The sequence below is a fragment of the Vulpes vulpes genome, chromosome 1 (genome assembly GCF_048418805.1).
Source record: "Vulpes vulpes isolate BD-2025 chromosome 1, VulVul3, whole genome shotgun sequence".
NCBI classification, from domain to species: Eukaryota; Metazoa; Chordata; class Mammalia; order Carnivora; family Canidae; genus Vulpes; species Vulpes vulpes.
Window position 1 is genome coordinate 35,185,343 of NC_132780.1, and position 23,609 is coordinate 35,208,951.

Here is a 23,609-nt window from a genome sequence, read left to right on the forward strand (position 1 = left end):
GCATGAAAGATTCAGTCCTCCAGTATCAGCTAAGTACCATGAAAGGAAGCACTCTTATGAAATGAGAAAGAAAAACTTATTGTTATCTCAAGTCTTATTATTCTCCCACCATAAAAGGAGAGAAAAAGCTCTATATTCAAGGGAAGAATTACTCTAGATTAGTTCATAAGAAAATTTGTTGTTCCATGGAAGTACATGGAAGTCAATCATAATAGGAATGTAAATTTAATTTGGGTCCACCTGAGGGTACATTTTTTAAAATTACCTATGTGTTACCTAGATTATAATGCACATGGAAAAACCCTCAATCTGATGTGTGGAGGATTTTATTAGCAAGTAAGATTATTTGCCTTCTGGAACATTCCCAGCTTTCTGGTTTTAGTTCCATTATACTCATTTCCTACCTCCACTCCATCTGGCCCTCCCAGGCTCCCTTATAGCCTCCATTTATTCATGTCTCTGTACTTGTGAACAAGCCACACCTACTGCATAAAAATACTTTGGCCGTTCCACCCCTCACTTAGCAAACTCCTACTTATCCTGCAAGACCCAAGTCAAATGTCTCTTCCATTCCTTCACCCTTCTTCCTCCCTCCCTTTTCCTTTAAACACTCTGCATGTCTCAAGATAGCTTTTGCCACATAATTCATGTATCTCTCCCCCTTCGTAGAGATTCTATGCCTCTTGAGAACTATACCTATAATGTGCTTTTAAAGTCTTTTACATCCAAGACTTTCCATATAACGTACACAGCTTTTCCATTTATGTGCACTATTTACACACAAAAAAAATTTAAAATTCACCCACAGCCATAGTAACTCAAAAAGAATTTGCAAAACCAGCAGAGGTTTGGCTTTCCATCCTTTCAACTGATTTTGGTGTCATTTTTATACATTTTAAGTTACCAGTTGATTTCCCCAATGGCTGTCAGAGATGTAAAGATTTGAAAGAGCAGACCAAATACCTTGCCTTTGGCCTTGACTTTGTGTTAAAACTATATGGGCTTCACTGTGTCAACACTTTGGTATAAAAAGCATGAGCAGTAGCAAATCCACAGACAGGGTAGTGATAGTACTGAAATCCTTGAGCTGGGATCCACGTCTAACACACTGAACAAAGCAGCTCAGTCCCTTTTGCCCCAAAAGAACCTGCACAGATACCTGTGGACTAAGCATTCAATTAGTATCTGCTGAGTGAGTGTCAGCCCTTTTTATATCCTTGCCAATTAAAGTATTCCCATTCATGTCCAAGTATCATGCTGAAGTTTTTGCCACAGAGACTTAGACCAATTACCTCAAAGACAATCATCTTTTCACATTTGATAATTTATAAAGTATCTAAAAACATGCAAGTCTTCCAGGTAATTGAGGCCACTCTATAAGGAAAGATGGGTAAGGTAAAGGGAATGTTTAATTTTGTATAGACATTTTGTGAACTCCTAGAGAGGTCAAACTCCATAAATTTATGACCCACATTTCCTTATGAAATAGGACATAAGTACAGAGAAGCACAATATCACTTATTCCAGGATGTCAAGCTTTGAAAGTTAACTGACTGGTTGCCTTACTCCTCTGCACTAGTCCACATGTTATACAACCACTGTGATTATGATACAGAAACCATGGACAGAAACCTGTGAAGGGCTTTGTATGACCTATAGAAAGAACAGGCTCAATTTCCATGAAAGCCATTCACAGACTGTCTCCCATCTAAGCACCCTGATGAAATCTCCTACAAGTCCACTGAATGTAAGTTCTGTTCAGGGAAAAGCATTTTCTAAGCTCTTTCATTTTCTAAGCTCTTACTATATATACACCAGGCACTGTGTTTAATACAGAGGTCTATTTACTCATTCACTCTATGGTAGCCCTGCCAGGGAGACATTACATCTTAGATTAGAGTTAAGGAAATCTAAATCTAAAATGATAATGTAACTCTTCTAAGGCCACACAGCTGGAAAATAATGTAGCTAGAATTTGCATACTCATTTCCAGGCCTCTTAAACCTAATGGTGTATTTTTTAAAGATGTATTTATTTTAGAGAGAGAGTATGTGCTTGCACATGCATGAATGCAAGCATGGGGGAAAGGATCTGAAGCAGACTCCTAGCAGAGTGCAAGTCCCCACATGGGGCTCCATCTCACAACCCTGAGATCAGACCCCGCCAAAACCAAGAGTCGGATGCTCAACCAACTGAGCCACCCAGGCACCCCAAAGTCTAATTCTTAAATTGAATTACACCGCCTGCCTGAATGTCTGCTCCCCCACGAATGGCTGACGTAGGCATTTTCTGAACTGGATTGTATTATACTTGCCTGTGACACTATGAGATCGAAAATTATTTTGGAGAACTGTTGTTTTGACCATTTGGAGCTGATCTCTTTCGGATATAAAGTTTGTGTCTTCTGTTGTAGACCCATTATTTTATTTGTATCTATTTCCTTAAATTCAACAATTTTCTGATCCCACCACATCACCAAGGATCAGAAAAGTGAAGTGTGAATTCAGCTCCTGGGAGCCCCTGCCTCAGGGTAATGTAGTATCTGTGGGGCTCCTTACCTTACCTTTCTTATTATCTAGAGAGCTGATGAGAAGGTGCCCTTTGGCTGCTTTACTCCTTCACAGAGAAATGAATCTAATATTCTAATAGACTTGTTATTTCTTTTGCCCTGCCTTTTCAGGAGTGGAGTCAAGAAAGAAAAAGAAAAATGTATCTCATATGTGGTAACCTTTATTTCTAAGCTTAAGGAAGGCTGTATCTTAAATCTTTATGTAAATATAGCAAAAGCACATATTATTGAACTAGAAATCCAAAAGGTATCACTGTGATTCTCTCCTTTTTATAGCATTTTTAATGTTCTCTTCTTCCAAATCTAGTCTTCTGAGGAGGCGGGGGTGGGGGGGAGGGGAAGAATCAGGCATCAAGTTTTGCTCTTTGACAGCAATTTGGTAATTTAAGGTCCAAGTTTAAGGATGCTAATAAATGAATGGAAATTCCTTTAATGAAATTTGCAACAAGGGTGTGTGTGTATAGTTGACTTTAGGTCAATCACCCTGAATTTCTAAGTAGGTAGTGCATTAAGGATTGATGGCATGTGTATTACACATAGAAACACTGATACTCCTTTCTTTCATTTCATTAATAAGCAGCAGTTTAGAATAGGCGCCAGCCATCACTTTAAAGAATACTGTAAAAAATATACTTATTTTCAAACTATTACAGAAGCATTTTGCTCTTATTTGTTCTATTTGTGGTATATTTGATTTCACAACTTCTTGATCTTAACCATTTTTCTTTGTTTTTAAATATTTCAGGGAGTGAAATAACAGAAGAAAATCACCCATGCTCCCATTCCCAATGGCATATATTAAAATTTATGTCACCCTTTGTGTCCTGATTCATGTGCATATTCAATTTTTGCATTTCTATACTACACTCATGGATAGAGTTTGATGTCTACATTTTCTAGTAAATGTCATGTGTGTTTTACCACATTCTCTCCTTCTTCCCCATAGAGTGACCTATTGTGATGCTATCACCTTGCCCCTAACTTCAGCTACAACTGTCTTCCACTGTTTGGTTTCCTAATTGACACTCAGCAATTAAATTCCTGCTAAACCAAATAAATATCAGATTAAGGGTTTTTCTCTTTTTCCTTAAATTTTATTTAGCAATACTTGTAAGACTTCTATGTATTTCCAAAAAAAAATTATGAAGAGGAAATTTAGCCATCATTATAAATATAGATGCAACTGCACAGCAGCCTTTGCTACAAAGTAGAACAGATTATATGTTAGGTTTTTATGTGCACCTCAAAAAAGGATTCAGTCAACTAATATTTCAACAGAATCTTATTATAGTACTCTCTGGTATGGAGATCTCAAGTTGTTATTTTTAATACTTTAATTTACAACTTTTGCATTGTGTTTGCTCTGAGCATCTCTGGAGGTATAGAGTGGCTTATATATAGGCCTCATGTAGAAGACTAATGGGCCCTACATACTCAGTTGGACCATTTATGATTGTGTGTCAGTATGTGAACCAGCATTTTGGTTGTAACACTTTAGTCAGAATCATCAGCTAGACTACTGAGGTTTGAATGCTAACTGTATGCCCTACAAAGCCCTGTCCTGTTTGTACCCTCATTAGTAAGATGAAGAGAATGACACAGTTAACTTCATAGATGTGTTATGGGGATTAAGCAAGTAAATTTATGTAAATAGCTTAAAATTGTGACTGATATGTGGTGTTAGAAAAAACTATCTCTAAACAAGGATAGTAAATAATAGTTCTTTTTTTTTTTTTTTTTTTTTGTAAAAGAATCATTCCCACATTGGCAACTAATACTATGGCATCTAAAAAATGTACTGACTGTATGCAATCAGTATCAATTATTGAAAGCCAGGTTGCAGATTGGTAGCCTGCAGGTTGGTTCACAGAAATGTTTCGTTTGGACAGCAAATATGTATAACTGGAGCTGCCTCTCTAGTTGCTCTGAGAACAGGTCTAGTTTGAGAGAAACAGAGAAGCTTTAGAGCAGGACAGTGCTGTTTCCAATGCCAGGTGCACCACTTACGATGTCATACTGGGTATATTTATTAACCTGTCTTGGCCTCCTTCCTCCTTATCTGCAAATCTGGAAACTACCTTCATCATAAGACCATTATAGTTAGCTGGTCACACATATTCAGCATGGTTGTTATCCACCTTTCCCTTCTAACATGTCTCTGTAACTTGCAGCCAAATCTGCTATACTTCATTTTGTATCAAAATGCAAGACATAAATTCCAGTCTATTTTTAACAATTGCTCATTTGTTTATATAGCTCAAATTAGGTCTTGAAGGCTCAATAAGAGCTGAGTGAAACTGAGTATTAATGATATTAGGCAGAATTACGCTGGAGACAAATCGTCTGGGTTGAAATCCCAGCTCTGCTATTGACTAAACTGTGTGCCCTTGAGCATGTTGCTTGACCTCTATGTGTCACAGTCTCTTCATTCATGGTACAGCAATTATAGTTGTTATTACCTCTTAGGAATGTTGTGAGAGTTACATGAGTTAATATACCTCTAGTACTCTATTCAATGCCTGGTGCAATGTGAGGAGCTTTGTGCAAGTATCAGCCATTATCAGCCATCATCATCTTAAATGCCAATTCAGTGCCACATATAGCAATAAAATTTTAGCAATCCCATTCCAAAGATGTGAATGCAAAAGAAGGGAAAAGATTGCTTGTGAAAATACACAAAGGTCTGTCTTTAGGAAACTTCAAAACAAACTCCTCATTGAGGTCAAAATGAATTTAATGTGTTCTACAATGAATTTTCTTGAATTTCAGTCATGTCCATGCCTAGGTGTGCTCCTTTTCCCTAGTAGGGTGGAGAGTGGTTGAAGAATGGGGCTGGACATGACATAAGGGGTAAAGGAGATGGAATGATGTCCATGCCAAGTTTGTTGGGTGAGCACTTAAAAAAAATATTTTTAAGATTTATTTGAGAGACAGCAGAGAGAGACAGAGAGCACCAGCTGGGGCAACAGGCAGAGGGAAAGGGACAAGCAGACCACCCCCCCCCATTGAGCAGGGAACCCTGATTTGGGGTTTAATCCCAGGACCCTGAGATCTGAGCCAAAGGCAGATGCTTAACTAACTGAGCTACCCCTGTGCTCTGGTGAGCACTTTTGAAATAAAATTATATGCAATGTTACACAAAGTGTTAAAACACATTAGGGATTGTTTGAGAACACAGACAAAATTAAAGTTGTATTTACTAATTATGCGCTTTCCTGAAAAAATACACTGATACACTTTAACTATAATACTATATAGTCAGAAAGATATTAATGTAAGAATTACTCATGCTTCCCAAATTTACGTTTTGTTTAGTAGTAAAACTGATTCATTCACACCAATTAATACATGTCTCCCGCCTAAGATTGTCATCAGAATGAATAAATTGAACTGTCTGCTGGTAATTTCTATGCAAAAGGATAGAAATCTGTTTGTATACTACTTTTGAAGAAAAAATCCAAGTGTGAAGAGTCACCTCAGGGGATGAAAACAAGCAAATGAAGTGTTGGCTTCCATTCTAAGAACATTGTTGAGGAATTTGAAAGGAAAATGGAGTTTTAAAATGAGGGATAGTAGATGGCTGAGATAAAGAGAAAGTTTACCAAGTAAAGAAAATACACAGATTTGTAAAATGCTTTGCAAATGATTCATCATGTACTAAATGGATTCTCTAATTTATCTTGAGGAATAATTAATTCAGCAACCCAAAACTACCCCACACAGCCTTTCTGGAATGTTCTTCTTTTCAGCAACTGAAGTGAGTACAGAGGCTAAACAAGAAGATAAAAGGTAGCTACAAGTATAAAATAAAATATTAATCTTTTTTTCCATGCTACATACCCAGAGACACTGAGTAAGAATTATGCCTTTCCTTAAAATTTCATGGAATGGCCAGTTTCTACTCAAATTGCTTTTTATTAAAGACACTGATTAAGACACTATACAAATATGGAACATTCTACTAGCAATTATTAACCTAATTTCTGAGATAAATAACACGTCTCATATTTCACCTTTAAATGAAAAAATACATATTGAGATTCACTAGCATGCCCAATTAAGTCAAATTGGTCACATTTCCTAAAGTGATTTTTGACAGAAGAAATAAATGTGAGACTTTCAACATAGATTTTGTTCTTAGATATTGCACATCATTCGGTTAATTCGTCACCAATGGGGAAATTTTGGCACTTTCTAGGGTGGTACTAGAAACTTTCCATACAGTAATAGTGTAATTACAGAAACTCTCTGAATTAGTTATTGTTCAAAATGAGAATGTACTTTAAAGTATTTTAAAATATGCCATATAAAACCACTTGGTCTTTTTGAAATGATTTTTAGCAGATCTTTATTGCCCTTTGGAAAAATCAATATAGAAGAACATAAAAAGCTGATGTATGTCAAGCTTATTTTCATCAGTTCCCTAATACGGCTTAACTAAACTTTTGTTTCCTTAATTGCTCCAAAATTACGCCTGATCCATTCTTCAGTGGGACTTGTTTCCTCTCAAAGCCTACCTTTCCTAAGTCCACACTTGACTCATGGAGCATCTTATCTTACAGGGGGTGAGAAGGAAGGAGGACAGCTGACAAAATAATGAAGGGCCAGAATTATTTCAAATTTGTTCTTCCTGCCTAGCCCTGAAAAGCAAGAAGAAAAGATCCTAAAAAAGGTAATTAACTTCATGCAAGTGTTTTGTTAAAACAACAGGGCAGATGGGACATAATCAGATTTTTTTTTTAATTTTATTTTTATTTATTTATGATAGGCACACAGTGAGAGAGAGAGAGGCGCAGAGACACAGGCAGAGGGAGAAGCAGGCTCCATGCACCGGGAGCCCGACGCGGGATTCGATCCCGAGTCTCCAGGATCGCGCCCTGGGCCAAAGGCAGGCGCCAAACCGCTGCGCCACCCAGGGATCCCAACATAATCAGATTTTTAAGCCAATTATTTTTATCTGGCATGCATATCTAACCAATAGTTGACATTCACCTTAGCTAGAATGGACCACTGAAGAATGATGCAAAATCATACCTCCAGGAGGAAAAGGAGAAGGAGAAATACAACTTGTGGTTGAAGTTTTAAGTTTTCATTTTGTTTTTTTTGTTTTTGTTTTTGTTTTTTTAAGTTTTCATTTTGAACAGAATATTCACACACACACACTCACATACATACAAATCAGTAATTTAGGTATTAAAAAGCTTTTGGAACACTGAATGAAACGTTTTGACTTTTATCCTTCACCCTTAAAACTGGAATAAAAGTCAGTTAAAAATACTCCTGCAGTGGAAGGTAGGCAAACATTTGGTGGTGGTTGGGGGGCAGGGGATGTAAGGAATAAATAGTTCAAATTGTTCTAAGAAAGCCTAATTTGGTTTGCATTAATTAACATTGACTGTGAGGTCAGGTTCCAAGGAAGAATCAAGAATTTCAGTCTTTGAAGTCAATTGAAATGCAAGTATCCTGTTTATATTAATGTTGCCAAGGCTTACCACAAGAAGTTAACATGAAACTGTTTTAAATTATCTAATCACAATTATGTGCTATCACAAGAATATATTTCATGGTCAAAATATCACTAGGTATTTGTGATATCTACTAATTAGACACTGTAATTCTCCCTGTTTGGTCTCATTTTCCTAGGTAAAAACCAAAATGGCCAGGGAAATGTAAACATAAATATAACCTTCTGTGATTTGAAAATTATGGTAGAGTTTTATTATGTGTCTGGGAACCCTAGTAAAGCTAAAATGCAAATCTCAAGACTTTTAGTTGTTGTCCATGAAACTATTTACTTGTGAAGAATTTCAGTGAATATAGAGGTCCTAACTCATTCCATACACAACATAAATCATGAAACTTCAATCCTTTTCATTATGCACACACCATTTCCAGAGACTGAATTCTGGATGATATTAGAGCAGAAAGAGTAATTAGCAAATTGATGTCCCTTTTCTGTTTTGCATCATATAGCTTCTTGGCCTTTTGGCTGAAATCAAGCATATTCTGCATCATGATTGCTAAAACTAACTGCTTGGGTTTTTTTTTTTTTAAGATTGATTGATTGATTGATTTGGGAGAGGCGGGGTGGGGGGGACGCAGGGGGAGAAAGTGTGCATGCATATGGGAAGAAGGAACAGACCAACAGGAGAGAGAATCCCAAGCCAACTCCAAGGTAAATACTGAGATCATGACCTGACCCAAAACCAAGAGTCAGATACTCAACCGACTGAGCCACCCAGGTGCCCCTAACTGCTTGTGTGTGTGTGTGTGTGTGTGTGTGTGTGTGTGTGTGTGTATGTGTTTTAAGAAATAAATTTGTAGGAGCAGTGTGAAGAAGAAGAGTGAGAATGACCCCCGGACCGGCCAAAGCCCGCGTGCCACCACATCCCCGCGTCGGTTGCTTACATCCCGCCACCATGCCCAAGAGAAAGGCTGAAGGGGATGCTAAAGGAGATAAAGCCAAGGTGAAGGATGAGCCACAGAGAAGATCTGCAAGGTTATCTGCTAAACCTGCTCCTCCAAAGCCAGAGCCCAAGCCTAAAAAGGCCCCTGCAAAGAAGGGAGAGAAGGTACCCAAAGGGAAAAAGGGGAAAGCTGATGCTGGCAAGGATGGAAATAACCCTGCAGAAAATGGAGATGCCAAAACAGACCAGGCACAGAAAGCTGAAGGTGCTGGAGATGCCAAGTGAAGTGTGTGCATTATTGATAACTGTGTACTTCCGGTGACTGTACAGTTTGAAATACTATTTTTTATCAAGTTTTGTAAAAATGCAGAATTTTGTTTTACTTTTTTTTTTTAAGCTATGTTGTTAGCACACGGAACACTTCATTGTTGTTTTGGGGAAAGGGCATATGTCACTAATAGAATATCTCCGAAGCTAGATTGATAACAAGAGGGGAAAACACCTTCCCCTTCTAGTTTTGAGAAACTTCCTCTTGGCTCCCAGGAGGAGGGATGCCTTGATGTTGACACACATGAGCCACCTTGGTGGTGTGGAAAAACTAAAATTCATTTTTTTTAGTCCTCTTCTCCCTCTCTGCCTTCAACATAGACTTGACTCTCTTAAACCCAGAGACCTGTTGGAACCCGACCCCATGAAATGGTTCCCAGTATATCAGGCAATCTGGACTTTACAGTGTCACCACTGAGATGGCGTCCCTCAAAAGAGTTCTTTTTTTTTAGTTTGTGGATCTTCAGATTGATAATTCTGCCATTTTCATTTCATTTCCTGAAAGTCAGGGTTGGCTTGTGAAAAGTTGTTAAACAACATGCTAAATGTGAACTGTCAACCCTCACTCTAAATTTTCCCTGTTCAGAGCATCACATGAAGACTTCATTAGGTTTTATAGTGGCTTTCTGATTTTGGTAGTCCATTGAAGAAGGGAGTTGGAAAGTTGTTGTATACTGTTAACGATCGTCCACCCATGTCCTGCCTGAAATACCATGATTGTTTATGAAAAGTATCTTTAATAAAGCTGGATACAGTTTGGCTTGGAAAAAAAAAAGAAATAAGTTTTGTAATTTCTCTATACACTTTAGTAAGTGAATGTTTGCATTTCCATAGGGAAAATTTATTTTGTAATTTTAAACTTTCAGATGAGGAAGGCAGTTCCAAGAGTAATTTTAGGAGTTAAAACACATAACCCAGGAAAAAGGGCTTTTACAGTGGAGATAGGAGAATTTCCCTGGAAAACTTACTGTTTTGTCTAATGTAAATGTAGAATCTATTGGATAAACCGAAACAACAAACTTTTGAAAATATTTCCAAGCAGAAAAATATCAAGTACTGAAGCCAGGGTTATTTATCCCCCAATATCTGCCAGATACTGTAGGTGTACAAAGAATATCAGTGCGCTTGGCAAAATTCAAGAGAGGCAAAGAACACTTGCTGGTAAGGGAACTCTCCATGGTAGGGGTGGCTAACTGCTGCCCACAGGCTAAAGTAGCGCCGCCCCCCCCCACCCGCCTCTGGCTGTTTCTGTGTAGCCCATGAGGTAAAAGTTTTTGCATTCTAAAATGGTTGAAAAAGAATTCAAAGGACATTTCCTGACATGGGAAAATTCCATGAAATATAAATGTCAGCGTCCGTCAATCAAGTTTTCATGGAACATAGCCGTGCATATTCCTGGGCATTTCTCTAGGACACAGGTATGCAGCTGTGACAGAGACTGTATGGTGAACAGATCCTAAAATATTTCCCAGCTACCCCTTAAGAGATAAAGTATGCAAGCCAGTGAACTGGATATTCGCTTCTATTCTTTCCTTGGTTTGTTCTGTTTGATCTCAGAATAAAAAAAACTTTTAAAGATGCTTGATAGTGGTATCCTGAGTCTAAGACTGTTTTTTATCTTCTTCACTTCTCTCTTTTAAGGAAGGAATATAACACCAAACGGAAAACATTAATTCTTAAGGCTACTGGGGGGCGGGGGTGCTCTCGGGAGATATTACAAAAATCCTCTATTTTAAAATTTTGACAAGAAGTCTAAAACATAGCCCCTAGTTTCCAATAAGTTTATAAGTACTTCTTGTATAAAGAAATGATCCCATCCATTCACTGTGTGTAAGTTGAGAGTATCTCTTTTTTTCTGATGCAACACACCTACATATACATATATAAGAGAACCTGTTTGCTATAGCAGAGCCTGGTGTAGATTTATATTTACTTTGAAAATTAAGTGAAAAGCTTCTTGGGTTGTGATCTTTTTTATCTTTTCTTCAACTGCTTCATTTTCTTCCTCCAAGTTGGGAAAAAAAGTAAACTTACTTGGGATATGATATTCATTCCTCTAACTACTATCTTAAAACTCGCGTTTCTTAAAAGATATAAAAACAAGCAATTATGTAATAGTCTTTGCTGGAGAAAATGCCTCTAAACTCATTCACCTTTTACAAAGAAGGTTTTAGGCAGGCTGCCAGCACTCCCAGAATGAGCAGAGAGAGAGAGAGAGAGAGAGAGAGAGAGAGGGAGAGAGAACTGGGAAGGAAATTTGTTTGAAAGGACCAACAGTTTTAAGAATGGAACCTGAATCACAACTTAAAGTATCAGATACATCAGAATTTCTAGGCATTTCAATAAGTTGTTAGGAAAATAGTTGTGAAGTTTCTTAAAAAGTTAAATATAAATTTGTTTACACAATTTACTCTTGGGAGTCTACCTAAGAATAATGAAAACATACACCCCCACAAAGACTTGTACACAAATGTTCATATACCAAAAAAGCAGAAACAATCCAAATGCCCACTAACTGCTCTAGATCTTCTAACCACAGCTATCAAAATATTTAGGCTTTCCTTTCATGGTGGCTCCATTCATCATTCTCAAATTTTTGTCATATCATGTCCCTTATCTCCAATTTTGAGGGCTGCCTATTACTGGCAGGAAAAAACTCCAAGTACTGAACCTGATAAACTACGAAACCTCCTTTCCAGCTATTTCCAGCTCTTACAGGCTAAACGACCTAGCCCTGAACATCCCATGTTCTTTCATATTCCATATCCCTGCTTCTGCTGACTCCTCTGCCTGAAATGTCCTTTGCCATCTTGTTCACCTTGCAAGAGGAGTGTCTAGGTCAAAAGAAAAAGACTTTCCCCCTTGATTGCCTTTCCAGAGTCCTTCTACATTCCCAGGTGAATTGTTCTGTCATTCTGTACCCCGAGGCCTCCTCCCAGCTGTCATAATTCTATCATTTTTTTTTACCTTGTAGCAGACTTTATCATTATGTATCTGTCCATACTTGTTCAAAAAAATAAACCTTTAAAACTGTAAGGTCTGTGAGAATAGGAAAATGTCTTATTTATGCTTAACATAAACACCTGACTAAAAGGGGTTAGTAAAGCATTTGCTAAATATCAATACCCCTTAATACTACCACTAACATTGTCACTAGAAAGCAACTTGAAAAAAAAAAATCTGACTTATTTTATGAAGACATTGAAAATGGCTTGCATGTGGAGATGTTGAATGAGCACTCATGGCAAAGCATGTGAATAAGCCAATGGTAAAACCAAGGATTGTTTCATGGCATACGTTCGTAGACTGCGATAGGCATTTTCTATAGTCTCATCTGTGAAAGCTGGCAAAGTTAAGTCAAACTGGGGGTGGGGAGGGCTCTGTCTTGCAGTTCACTTTTGCTCAAGATCACAAATTACATGTTAGGATAGAGGAATTACAGAAATCCCTAACTTCTCTTACCTTTCAGCTCAAGAGATTCCTTCCAGAAGCAGGCAGACTTAAAAAAATATGGTTTTGAACTTCTCTTAACTAAATGCATTATTAGACAACTACCAGTTGGTGCACTAAGTTTTCCTGACATCCTTGGGAGTCCAAATTAAGGTCACTATTAAGAAATTGGCAAATTTAGGAAGGAGATGTACTTAAGTATAAAATAAAATTGAATGAAATCTCTAGAGTACCCAGTTCCACTTTGAGAAGGAATTGCAGATTTTCCTTTGCTGGTGGCTTTAATTGTATAAGCATTTGCTTATTTGCTTTTTAAAGCGTTTTCCTTGGCTTTTTTTTTTTAATTTTAAGGCCAGGATGAACAGACATTTCCATGTAAAGCAGAGGAAGTCAATATCACTAAGTAGCAGGGAAACCCTCAAAAAGTTACTTAAGCCAGATGGAAATGTTTATCTCCAGTGGGCCCAGAGGAGAAAGGATGGAGGCACATGTTACAGCTGAAGATGGAGCAGAAGCTAATAGGCCAGAGCCAGCATAGATTTGCTATAAACAGGGTCCAGTGTAGGTCTACCATGAAAGCTGATCATTTGAAAGCTTAAGGGGAAGCTAGATCTTGATTCTAACTGAAGTATAAAATTGCTGACAGAATTTTGTTTCCAACTAAGGAGGCCTATAAAAATTCTTGGTTGTTTTTTTTTTTTTTTTTAACAGAGGTGACTGTAGTAATTCTCATTTAATACAAAGAGTTAAATTGCAATACTAATTATTTTTCTACTCACGGGTACACAACTAAAAATAAATTGATCTCACAGATACCTATTTAACAGATTGGAATAGATTCAGAGGTATTTCTGCTTATGTCTTTTGTCTGCCTTGTTCTTGGTGAGTGGTAAAGAAATCAGATTAAAATCACTTTCACACTATACCTACCCAAAAGGGCTAATGCAGGTATTATATTTTTATATGCATAAAATAATAAAATGTTGCTCTTTACTTTGGCAGAAGGTTGGGGTATTTGACTTGGACATTTGGGTTCATATTTCAGTACATGTGCCCCTAATGACTTTTAAGACACCTATATAGGGAGAAAAAGTTAGCTCCTTTGTTATTTATTCTGTAAGGCTGAGTAAAAAGTGAAAATCTAAGCAAAGAGCAGGTTTTCACTGAACTCAGCACAAAATCTGGTATGTTTAGGTTTAGTTAGACTCTATTCCTTGTAAACTTCTTTTAGAAAGAGATGAATCGCTATCTTTACTTCTGTATGTTCATAGCACTTAGCACATAATAGGTGCTCAATACGTATTTGTAGCATTGCACTGAGTATCAATTTTCTAGGCTTATCCCTTAGGAAAGAGCAAGTACTTCCACACTGACCCCCAAGACAATGTATTTCATCAAAATATCCAATAAAAATACCCCAGAAGTAATTTGTGATATGAGCCTCATTTATGCATATTCAGGGACCCTCTCTTAGAACTTTCTCTAGATGGTGTAACAAACTACGTGGATACATATTCAGCAAAGAGGAGCCACACACAGAACCATTTCATTGTACTTCTGTAGACACTAAGGTATACCCGTGTGGAGGATGTGGAGAGGGAGGCAAGGCATGTTTTAGGTTTGTCCTCTAGGATCAAGCTAAGGGTGAGGTAGTGTAGTCTTCTGCTCAGCCACTTTCATCACTTCCCTGTGAAGCCAGGATTTATGTCCAAGTATTTAGTATAATAGCATTCTTACAGGGTACACAATAAAAATTTATCGATTGAGGTAATTTAATAAAATACCAGGGTAAGATAAATGGAAACCTTTTGACATCTAAAGGCTTAATGCGAGATTTTGAAGTCTGAATTGAAATCTATCTCTCTGGATCAAATCCAATGTTTTGTTTTGGTTTTTGTTTTTTGGCAGGATCATTCTGCTTCAGAGAAACCCAAGCAGTCTACTTGTGGACCAAATCAGCAAACCTGGGAGTCATGTTAACAGCAAAACTTGATTAAAGGCAAAATAAAAGGGATATGTAGCTTTTGTATTTTAACTTAACTCCAGTCTGGTTCTTCCTGTAACTTTTCCCATGCACCTCCTGATCCCCGCACATGGAATTTTGGGAAGTGGAGCAGGGCATGTGATTTGTCTTGTTCATTTCTTTTTACCCCAAATATAGATTCAATAATTACAACAACATTAACCACAACTACCTCTTCTATGGCACTTCTTACATGACAAGCACTCTGCAAATGTTGACTCCTTTAATTAAGGTAACATAACTAACACAATGTATAAATACATTTTTATCACCTTTTTCAGATGACTAAATTAAAGCATAGAATAACTGGTTAAATAGCTTGCCCATGGTCACACAGCTAGCAGAGCAGCAGTGCCAGGATTTGTACTCAGGAATAATCACTAATTATACTACTCAAGGTCCTCATCTATGCAATCCGCCAAGGATTATCACCAAGAGTGAATTTAATTTTCCGCCACAGACATTGAAGTCCTTCATTTAGCTATCTGATGGGACTGATGTCTTTTGGCCCTTCTTCTAGCATTTATCCATTTACTCATTCATCCAATACACCTACTATACAAGTCAGTGTGCTTAGAGTCAGGGACACAAAGATGCATGAGGACAATGTCACCTGGGAAAGGCAGGTCCATATTCCAAGTGCTACATCATCAGTCTAAAATGCCAGAGCACAGAAGACTGGGAGACTGTTTGCCAAGGTAAGGAGACTTCTCCATAATGAACGATCTTTTAACCAAGTCTAACACAGCATGAGAAACTATTGACTGGTGGTTTCATGGCCATATTAGGATTGTGTTCCAAATCTTACAGTAAGAAAAGGCTGCATTTCATTTCCTTGCAGTGAATTTACTGAGACTGACCAGGCTTTCAGAAAAGCTTATTAGTGAGGGAGGTTTTGGTTTTTCATGGCTTTGTTTTTTGCTTTTTTGCATGGGACTCAATTGCTTTTATTTAAGCAACTTCTCAAATATTCTGAGTATCCATCCAACATCACCACCTTGACACACAAAAAAAGCCCATATCGGTGTATTTTCTAATTCTCAAATAGTAGACAAATTCCCGATACTATTTATAGCTATCTGTGGGAAGGGTGGTGATGGGATTGATGAAACTCTGTGCTATTTAAATCTACACCTTAAGTTTTTAAGGAGTAAGTTTAGCCAGCCTAATCATTCTTCAAACATTTAGATCTTTGACAAGAGGGAGTATCCACCATCCAAGAAACCAATAAAATTGTCCTGAATTCAGAAAAAGACAACTGTTTCCATTCACTACTATCTCAGGATAACTAAAAACTATATACTCATTTGCTGAACTTTCCACCACTCTTCTTAATGCAAGGACATAAGCATGTGCTACAAAATATCAACTAGATTTTATAAGAATCACAGACAGCGTGTATTCAATACCAGTGTAGTATGAATAGTGTTAATCTGGGAATTGAGCACCAGGGAATCTTGGGCGAATTTAGGCAGATCTCCCAATAGATATTAGATCAAAGCATCAACAGAAAATGTGGGACAATGAATATACATCGAGAGTTTAAGAATGCAGTCTATGGGTAGCCTTCAAGGACCTTTATCACCTGATACTGTGTGTACAACTGGGTGTATGTACTCAAACCTACGTTTTTCTAGGATTGATTTTTATCATAACCTCAGAATGGATTATATTTCCTTTTACCTCTTCCCCTCAATAAAACCTTCAAAATCATTAAGCCAAGAGATTTCACTAGTTAGAAAGAAATTGATTTGGGGTCCTCACTGCTTTTAGAATTCAGTAGTATATACAGTTATGCCTGGTTGACTATAAAATAAAATGTACACATAAAGCTCCCTGTTTAAAAGCCTCTTCAGTACTGTTTTTTAAATAACTGGACTCAAAATGTCAACTATGACCTAAGACGAACTGCCAATCCCACAGGCACCCCACGCCAAGGTGGTATCCAGACTAAAGGATATTAGGATCTCCTGTCCTGGGGATAATAGAAGAACAGCTAGTAAGTATTGCTCCCTTCTTTGGCCACTGTGCCTACTATTAACACATAGTGTTTAACTTTTCAAAGTCTGATTCTTTTGTGCTCAATTTACCTACTGACGTAAATGACGAGTTAAGAAAGAAAAGCTGATCCCAGACCATATGTTCTGAATAGCCTTTAATTTATCAGCTAATTCAAAGGCCTAGTGAAGTTTTCTTAGTTTATGCCCCATTCTGAGATTTCAACTTCTACCGTCAGACATCCAGGACCTTCATGGGAAGCCATACAACTTAACAAAAAGGAATATGGGCTCTGGCCTCAGGCCCCAGTCCCAATCCCATCCCTGCCTCTATAATCTATGTTCCTTTGAGCTCATTACTTAGGCTAAGTCATTGTCTCCTTGTAAAATGTAGTAACACTTCACAGGTTCTAAAAAGTAAATGAGAAAATGTGTGATTGATGAAGGGTATTCACACGAAGATGCATATCCACTATCAAATCAAAAAGTGCTCCCAAGGGAAAAAACAAACCTAACGTCACCATCTCATGCCCATAGCACAATCTTCTGTATCAAAGCACTTTGCAACATTTATCATAGTCTGTCTTGTATACAACTTAGCTGCTATCATGACTCTGTCATAGGGACAATCACACATGGGTCTTTATTCCAAGACTGTTGTACAACGTGAGAATGGTCAAACATAGAGCATCGTTGGAATTGCAGAGAGATGTGTGAATTTGCTAATGAAAATGACTTAAGTAGAGGCAGAGGTCAAAAAACAACTCAAGTCAACATCCTTGGAGAGAAGAGACACCTACTGCAAGCAGTCCAGATCAGCTGTCCATCAACTCTGGCTCACAGGCCAAATTGGCAGGCCTACAATTCACAAATACAGCCACGTTGGTTCATTACATAGTATCTATGATAAAACTCACAATCATTTACTATCTGTCCATTTACTGGAAAAGTTGCTGACCTCTGCCTTAAAGCAGGACTATACAAGAGAAGTATAATGTACTCTTAATTTTTAAATCTTATGTAATACATGTATTACATAAATTACATAATTTTAAATTTTCTGATAGCTACTTTAAAAAGTGAAGGAATTATTTTAATATTGGCATTAACCCAACATGTTTAAAAGGATTACAAATTATTGATTTTTTCATTTTTGTCATGCTAAGTCTTAGAAATCCCTCGTGGGTTTTGTGCTTGTATCACTTCTCAGTTTGGACCAGCCACACACACTTCCAGGGCTCAGTAGCCACTGGTGACATATTGCAATACTGGTCTAAAAGTTCTGAGAACAGGTGCCTAGGTGATACAGTCAGTTAAGCACCCAACTCTTGGCTTTGGCTTAGGTCTTGATCTCAGTGTCCTGGGAGACCCGTGCCGGGCTCCATGCTCAGCATGGTGTTTGCTTGAGATATTAATTTCTCTCTCTCTCTCTCTCTCTCTCTCTCTCTCTCTCTCTCTCTCTCTCTCTCACTCATAAAGCCTCTAAAAATAAATAAATAAAAGTCCAGAGGACAGAAGTGGCTATGTGGTTAGGCTCTGGCCAGGTCACTAACACACACAGATTACCTCTGGGAACCCTGTCAAGCAATGGGTAACTCTGGGGCTACGTGAGACAAATCAGAGAATATAAATCTGGTAAGACAAAAAGCAGGAAAATGAGAGCATGCATGAGGGAGAGGGATGGAGGGAAATGATAGCTTCAGAAGATGAAGCCACCCAGAGACACAATGAGCTAGTGTGTATGCACAGCTGCAATTTAATAAAATTAAATGTCACTCTCCCTACCACTGAGATTTGACATAATTCTTACATTTGTTATGTGCCCTTAAAGAAACATTAGCTCTTCCAAGGCAAAAAACACGTTATATTCATGTTTGCATGTGATCCTGGCATCTACCATGGTGCTTGGTCCTGAGGTTGTTTGGGCTTCAAATATATTAAAGATGAAACTATGGACTATGGACTGTTGGACTAGCCATAGCCATGGCTATGGACTGTTGCTAAATAGACCAAGAACTACTGTCTGAATGAGTCACTAAAAACAGAGTAATAAACCAGTTTCCAGGGACTGTTGATGTCAATCACCCCAGGATACTTAGGGTTTAATAAGGGTCAGAATCTGAAACTTGAAGAAACAAAGTTTCATTGACAAACACCAAGAACTGTTCTATTAACAAAAAGTGATTCTTTATTCCTTTGTTAGTGTGCTTTTGGGAGGGAAGAGGGGGTATAGGGGCAGCGAGATCTCAGGGCACCCACACCTACCTTTTACCAATCATTAACATAGGCAATGTTAACAAAGCAACCTAACACAGAGGTACTTACAGGCCAACTCGGCCAATTTCTGCCCCAAACCCTGCATTCCCTAAGTAAACTTGGTCCCCTGACTGATTGTGTTCTTACTCTGCAGGTCAGGGCCTTGATGTGCATAATTTTCGAGGCCATGAGATCCAAAACCAGAGAGAAACAGAAGATGATGTAAGGCTACTGCCAAGCTTCTATGATGCAGGATGGCAATTGCGGTTGTGCCATTTCTCCAGTCTTGCTCCAAAGCACACACGTCTGTTCTGGCTTCTGGGTTGTCTTTCTTCTACATTTGCAAGATAAATTTCAAATTGTTCATATCACAGGGAAGTATTTATGGCAAAACAGAAAATATTTTTACTACTTTCCAGTTTCACTAAGCCAGTATCCAGAGCCACACTTTAACCAGTATCATCTAGCTAAATTTCCCCAACAGTGGCACGGGGAATGATGTTCTTTCATGGAATATGGCAAACTAGTTGACATCTCTCAGGATGGATGCATTTAGATCAGGACAGTAAAGCACTACATTCCTCTATAGTGAGGATTAATTTAGCTTTATTGTGATAGAATATGAACTCTATGCAGAATTTGACAGTTATGGGTCAACTTGACTGATCCACTGGTGCCCAGAAATTTGGTCACACATTACTCTGGGTGTGTCTGTGGTAGTGTTTCTAGATAAAAAAAGTCAACATTTAAATCACTAGGTCTGAATAAAACAGAAAGACTGAGTAAGAGAATTCCTTCCAATTGCCTTTAGTCAGTAGGCTGTGGTAGGCTGAATAATGGACCACCAAAGGTGTCCATACCCTTATTCCGGAATCTGTAAATATGTTACCAACATGGCAAAAAGAGCTTTGCTGATGTGAAGTTAAGTATGTGGAGATGGGTAGATTGGCCTGAATTTTCCGGAGGGAGCCAATGTAATGACAACAGGCCTTGTAAAAGCAGAAGAGTCAGAAGAAGATGTGCTAATGGAAGGGGAGGAAGAGAGAGAAAGAGAGAGAGAGAGAGAGGGAAGGAGAGAGGGAGGAAAGGAAGGGGCTACACTGCTGAGTTTGAATACAGAAAGTAGAGTTGTGAGCCAAGAAATGCAGGCAGCTGCTAGAAGCTAGAAAAAGCAAGGGAACAGATTCTCCTCTAGAGCCTCCAGAAGGAACATGACCCTGCCAATCCATTTTTGGATTTTTCGGCCTTCAGAACAGCAAGAATCAGTATGTGCCTTGTAAGGCCATTAAGTTGGTGGTCATTTGTTATAATAGGAAACTCATTCATATACATTATATACATACATTTTAAAAATAATTTAAAAATCAGATTCCAAAGTCACATTTTATTAGTCCTTTCAAGTAACATATCCCAAAAGTGGTGTCTTCCTTTGGAAATGCAAAAAATGCCTGCTGGCTACAAGCCGCCATCTTTTACAAATCAAAAAACAAAGCTAGCCTTTGAGAACAGAAGGTTCAAGTAAGTCCCATTATCACACAGGGCAGAGTCTAAGAAGGACAAGGATACAACAAACACAGAGAATGTGAGCTTCCCATCTGGAAATGAATGGGAATTAGCAGCATTTGTATCTCTAACATGTAAGTCAGACTGTGATAGGTACCTTGTGATACTATCATAACAACCTTCCAGGATCACACTATTGATCAGTAAATAGTGGGACCGGAAGTTGAACCAAAGCTGGTGTAACTCCAATGCTCCAACTACCAATGTTCTAACAACCTGCCTCCTGTGTTTTTGCTACAAGAACACCACCCGTTCATCCTAGTGTCCCTTACCCTACCCTCTCCCTGCTGCATATCCTAATACGTGTATACATTGGGTTAGTATCAAGGTACTTATTCTTTTAACCTGTGCCTGTCTCCCTTCCGGGCCCATGTTGAAGTTTGTGCTGCTGTTCCTTCCATTGTGTTGTCTTTGCTCTTTTGCTTTGATGGGCTAATGCTGGTGTCCTCATTATCACATAGTTGTGTGGGGGCAAGTGGAGAGCACATCCTTTATGTGAGAGGGATGGAACATGCTCTCCATCCTCAGTCTCCATCCAGAAGAGACCTCCAAGTGCCACATGTAGCCAGGAAAAGGCAAACCCAGGCCTTCAACTTGACTCTCCTGCTTTACTGTCCAACAACGTACATTGTTTCTAATAAAAACAGCCTAATACTATTGGACTAATGAACCTCGTAATAAGAGAAAGAAAGTAAATTTCATTTCCCTTTTAAAATTCAAAAGGAGAACAAATCCATCCTAACTTTATCAAAGACTATGGTTCATTTCTTTTTGTAAAAGCTGTAATTACTTATAGCCAACAGACATCTCATTTGTCTCCAAATTACAATTTGATAATTAAGGTGGAGTTTTCGTACCAAATACCCATAGTGCAGTCAACATATCCACTTTAATTATGTGCAGATACCTTCAGCTGCTCATTTCTTCATATAAGTAGTCTATGCAAAATCAAAAGCATGTTAAAATGAGAGCATCTCATTCTACTTTGCAGAGGCATCATCTCTGCCATAAAAACAAAACACATCTTATTTATCATTCCATGGGGAACAGACCTGATAATTGTAGAAAACTATGCAAACTTTAAGAAACTGCAGAGTGAATCACCATCTTCCAGACTAAATTAAACACATGTTCACATGTGTTTAGAATTACAGCAAAATAAATTGTAGGTGTTTTTATTAGCATTAGAACTCTTCCAGAATTTTTAAGAAGCCCAGATTTCAAAGACCCTCACCAAAAATTCAGTTAGGCCTTTTAAATGTCATTCTAGGCTTGGGTTTTCCCTTTGCAGTGAAGCTCAAAAATGTTTTCGTTTAATTCAGACTGAATGAGATTCCACTGACCTACTTTCAGATTCACAAGAAGGAATGTGGCTATCTTGCTGAGTGCCTTTCTCTTTATTACACTACTTATCTATTGCTATGTAACAAATTACCCCAGTCTTAGCTGTTCCCAACAACAATATACAGTCATTATTCAACTATCTCTATGGGTCAGGAATTGGAGAACAGCTTGGTTGGATGGTTCTGGCTCAAGATCTCTCATGAGGCTGTCATCCTGATGTCAGCCAGAGCTGCAGTGTGTGCTTCTAGGGCTCCTCACTAATGTACCTGGCTGTTGTCAGAATGCCTCTATTCCTTGCCCTATGAACCTCTTTATAGGGCTGTTTGTGTGTCCTTCTAATATGGCAGGTGGCTTTTTTCCTCTCCAGAGTGAATGATTCAAATGAAAGCAAGATGGAAGCCACAGTATCATTTATGACATGGCCTTGGAAGTCACCACTATTTTCCATTTTCTACAGGTTACATGAATCAATTCTATTCTGCATGAGGGAATCATACAAGGCTAAGAGTGTCAGGAGGCAGGGACCATTGGGAGCCACCATCTTGAAGGCTGATTACCCCAACCAGAAAATTCTGATGACTCCAGATACATTCATTGGCTATTACTGCCATAACAAAATTCCACAGACCAGATGATTCAAACAAAAGCTTATTTCCTCACAGTTCCATAGGCTAGAAGTTTGAGATCAAGAGGCCAATGGAGTTTTTCCTTAGACCTCTCTCCTTGGTTTGGAGATGGCAGTCTTCTTCCTGTGTACTCGCATAGTCTTCTGTGTTTCTGTCCTAACCTTCTATTAAGACACCAATCATATCAGATTAGGTCCCAGCCTAATGATTTCATTTTAACTGAGTTACCTCTTTCAATACTGGATCCCCAAGAATAGTCGCATTCTGAGGTACTGAGGTTAGCCTTCAGGATATACATTCTGGTGGCACACAAGTCAGCCCCCTAACATCCTGTTATGTACCTTCTTCACAACAGAGATTCTTTGTCCTTGAACTTGTAAAATCAAGTATTCAAAGTGCTTACCCAGAAATTTCTTAAATAGGGAACAAGTAACTATTTCATATCTATCTATATGTAAAGTCCTTGGCATTCAGGAGAAATCTCTGAGAAGATGGGCACTGCAAATGCCCTATGAACAGAGTTCTCCCCAAATGATCTGGTCCCTGACTACCCCTCAACCTAATTCCTTCCCATTTGCCTGTTTACTCCCTCCTCCTTGCTCCCATAATAGGACAGGCTCATTGCTATGCAGGACTTTTGCCCACACCATTCTCTTTGGAAGGTTCTGTTATATTTTTGCATGACTTGTTTACTCACTTATTCAGGACTCTGCTCAAATGGCTCCTTTCCAAAGAGACTTTCCCTGACCATTCACTCTATTTAGTCTTCTTTCCTCCTCTCTAGTTAGCCTCCAAACTTTCACTCTGATTTTTTTTATCATAGAACAGATCACTACTTGAAATTGTCTATTTCTACTTCTTTATTACCACTCACACTAGACTCTGAGAACCATGAAAATGGAGATTTTATCTTGTTCATTATCCCCAGAGCCTTGTATGTAGTATATATTAGACAAGCAATATAGTTTGTTAAAAAATGAATAAATAACAACTAGGTTAGTTTGGGGCAACCTGACTAGTAGATGAACCAGAATAAGATGAATGAAG

The 23,609-nt window shown here is 38.3% G+C and overlaps 2 protein-coding genes across 13 annotated transcripts in view; one reads left to right on the plus strand and one right to left on the minus strand.

The window, feature by feature from the left end:
- Positions 1-23,609, minus strand: part of TRPM3 (transient receptor potential cation channel subfamily M member 3) — an 862,465-nt gene that overhangs the window by 552,709 nt on the left and 286,147 nt on the right. The window lies entirely within an intron of this gene.
- LOC112922036 (non-histone chromosomal protein HMG-17) lies at positions 8,987-9,292 on the plus strand. Its single transcript, XM_072735764.1, has one exon. It carries the CDS (start codon positions 8,989-8,991, stop codon positions 9,259-9,261), a length of 273 nt encoding a protein of 90 aa, XP_072591865.1. The 5' UTR covers positions 8,987-8,988; the 3' UTR covers positions 9,262-9,292.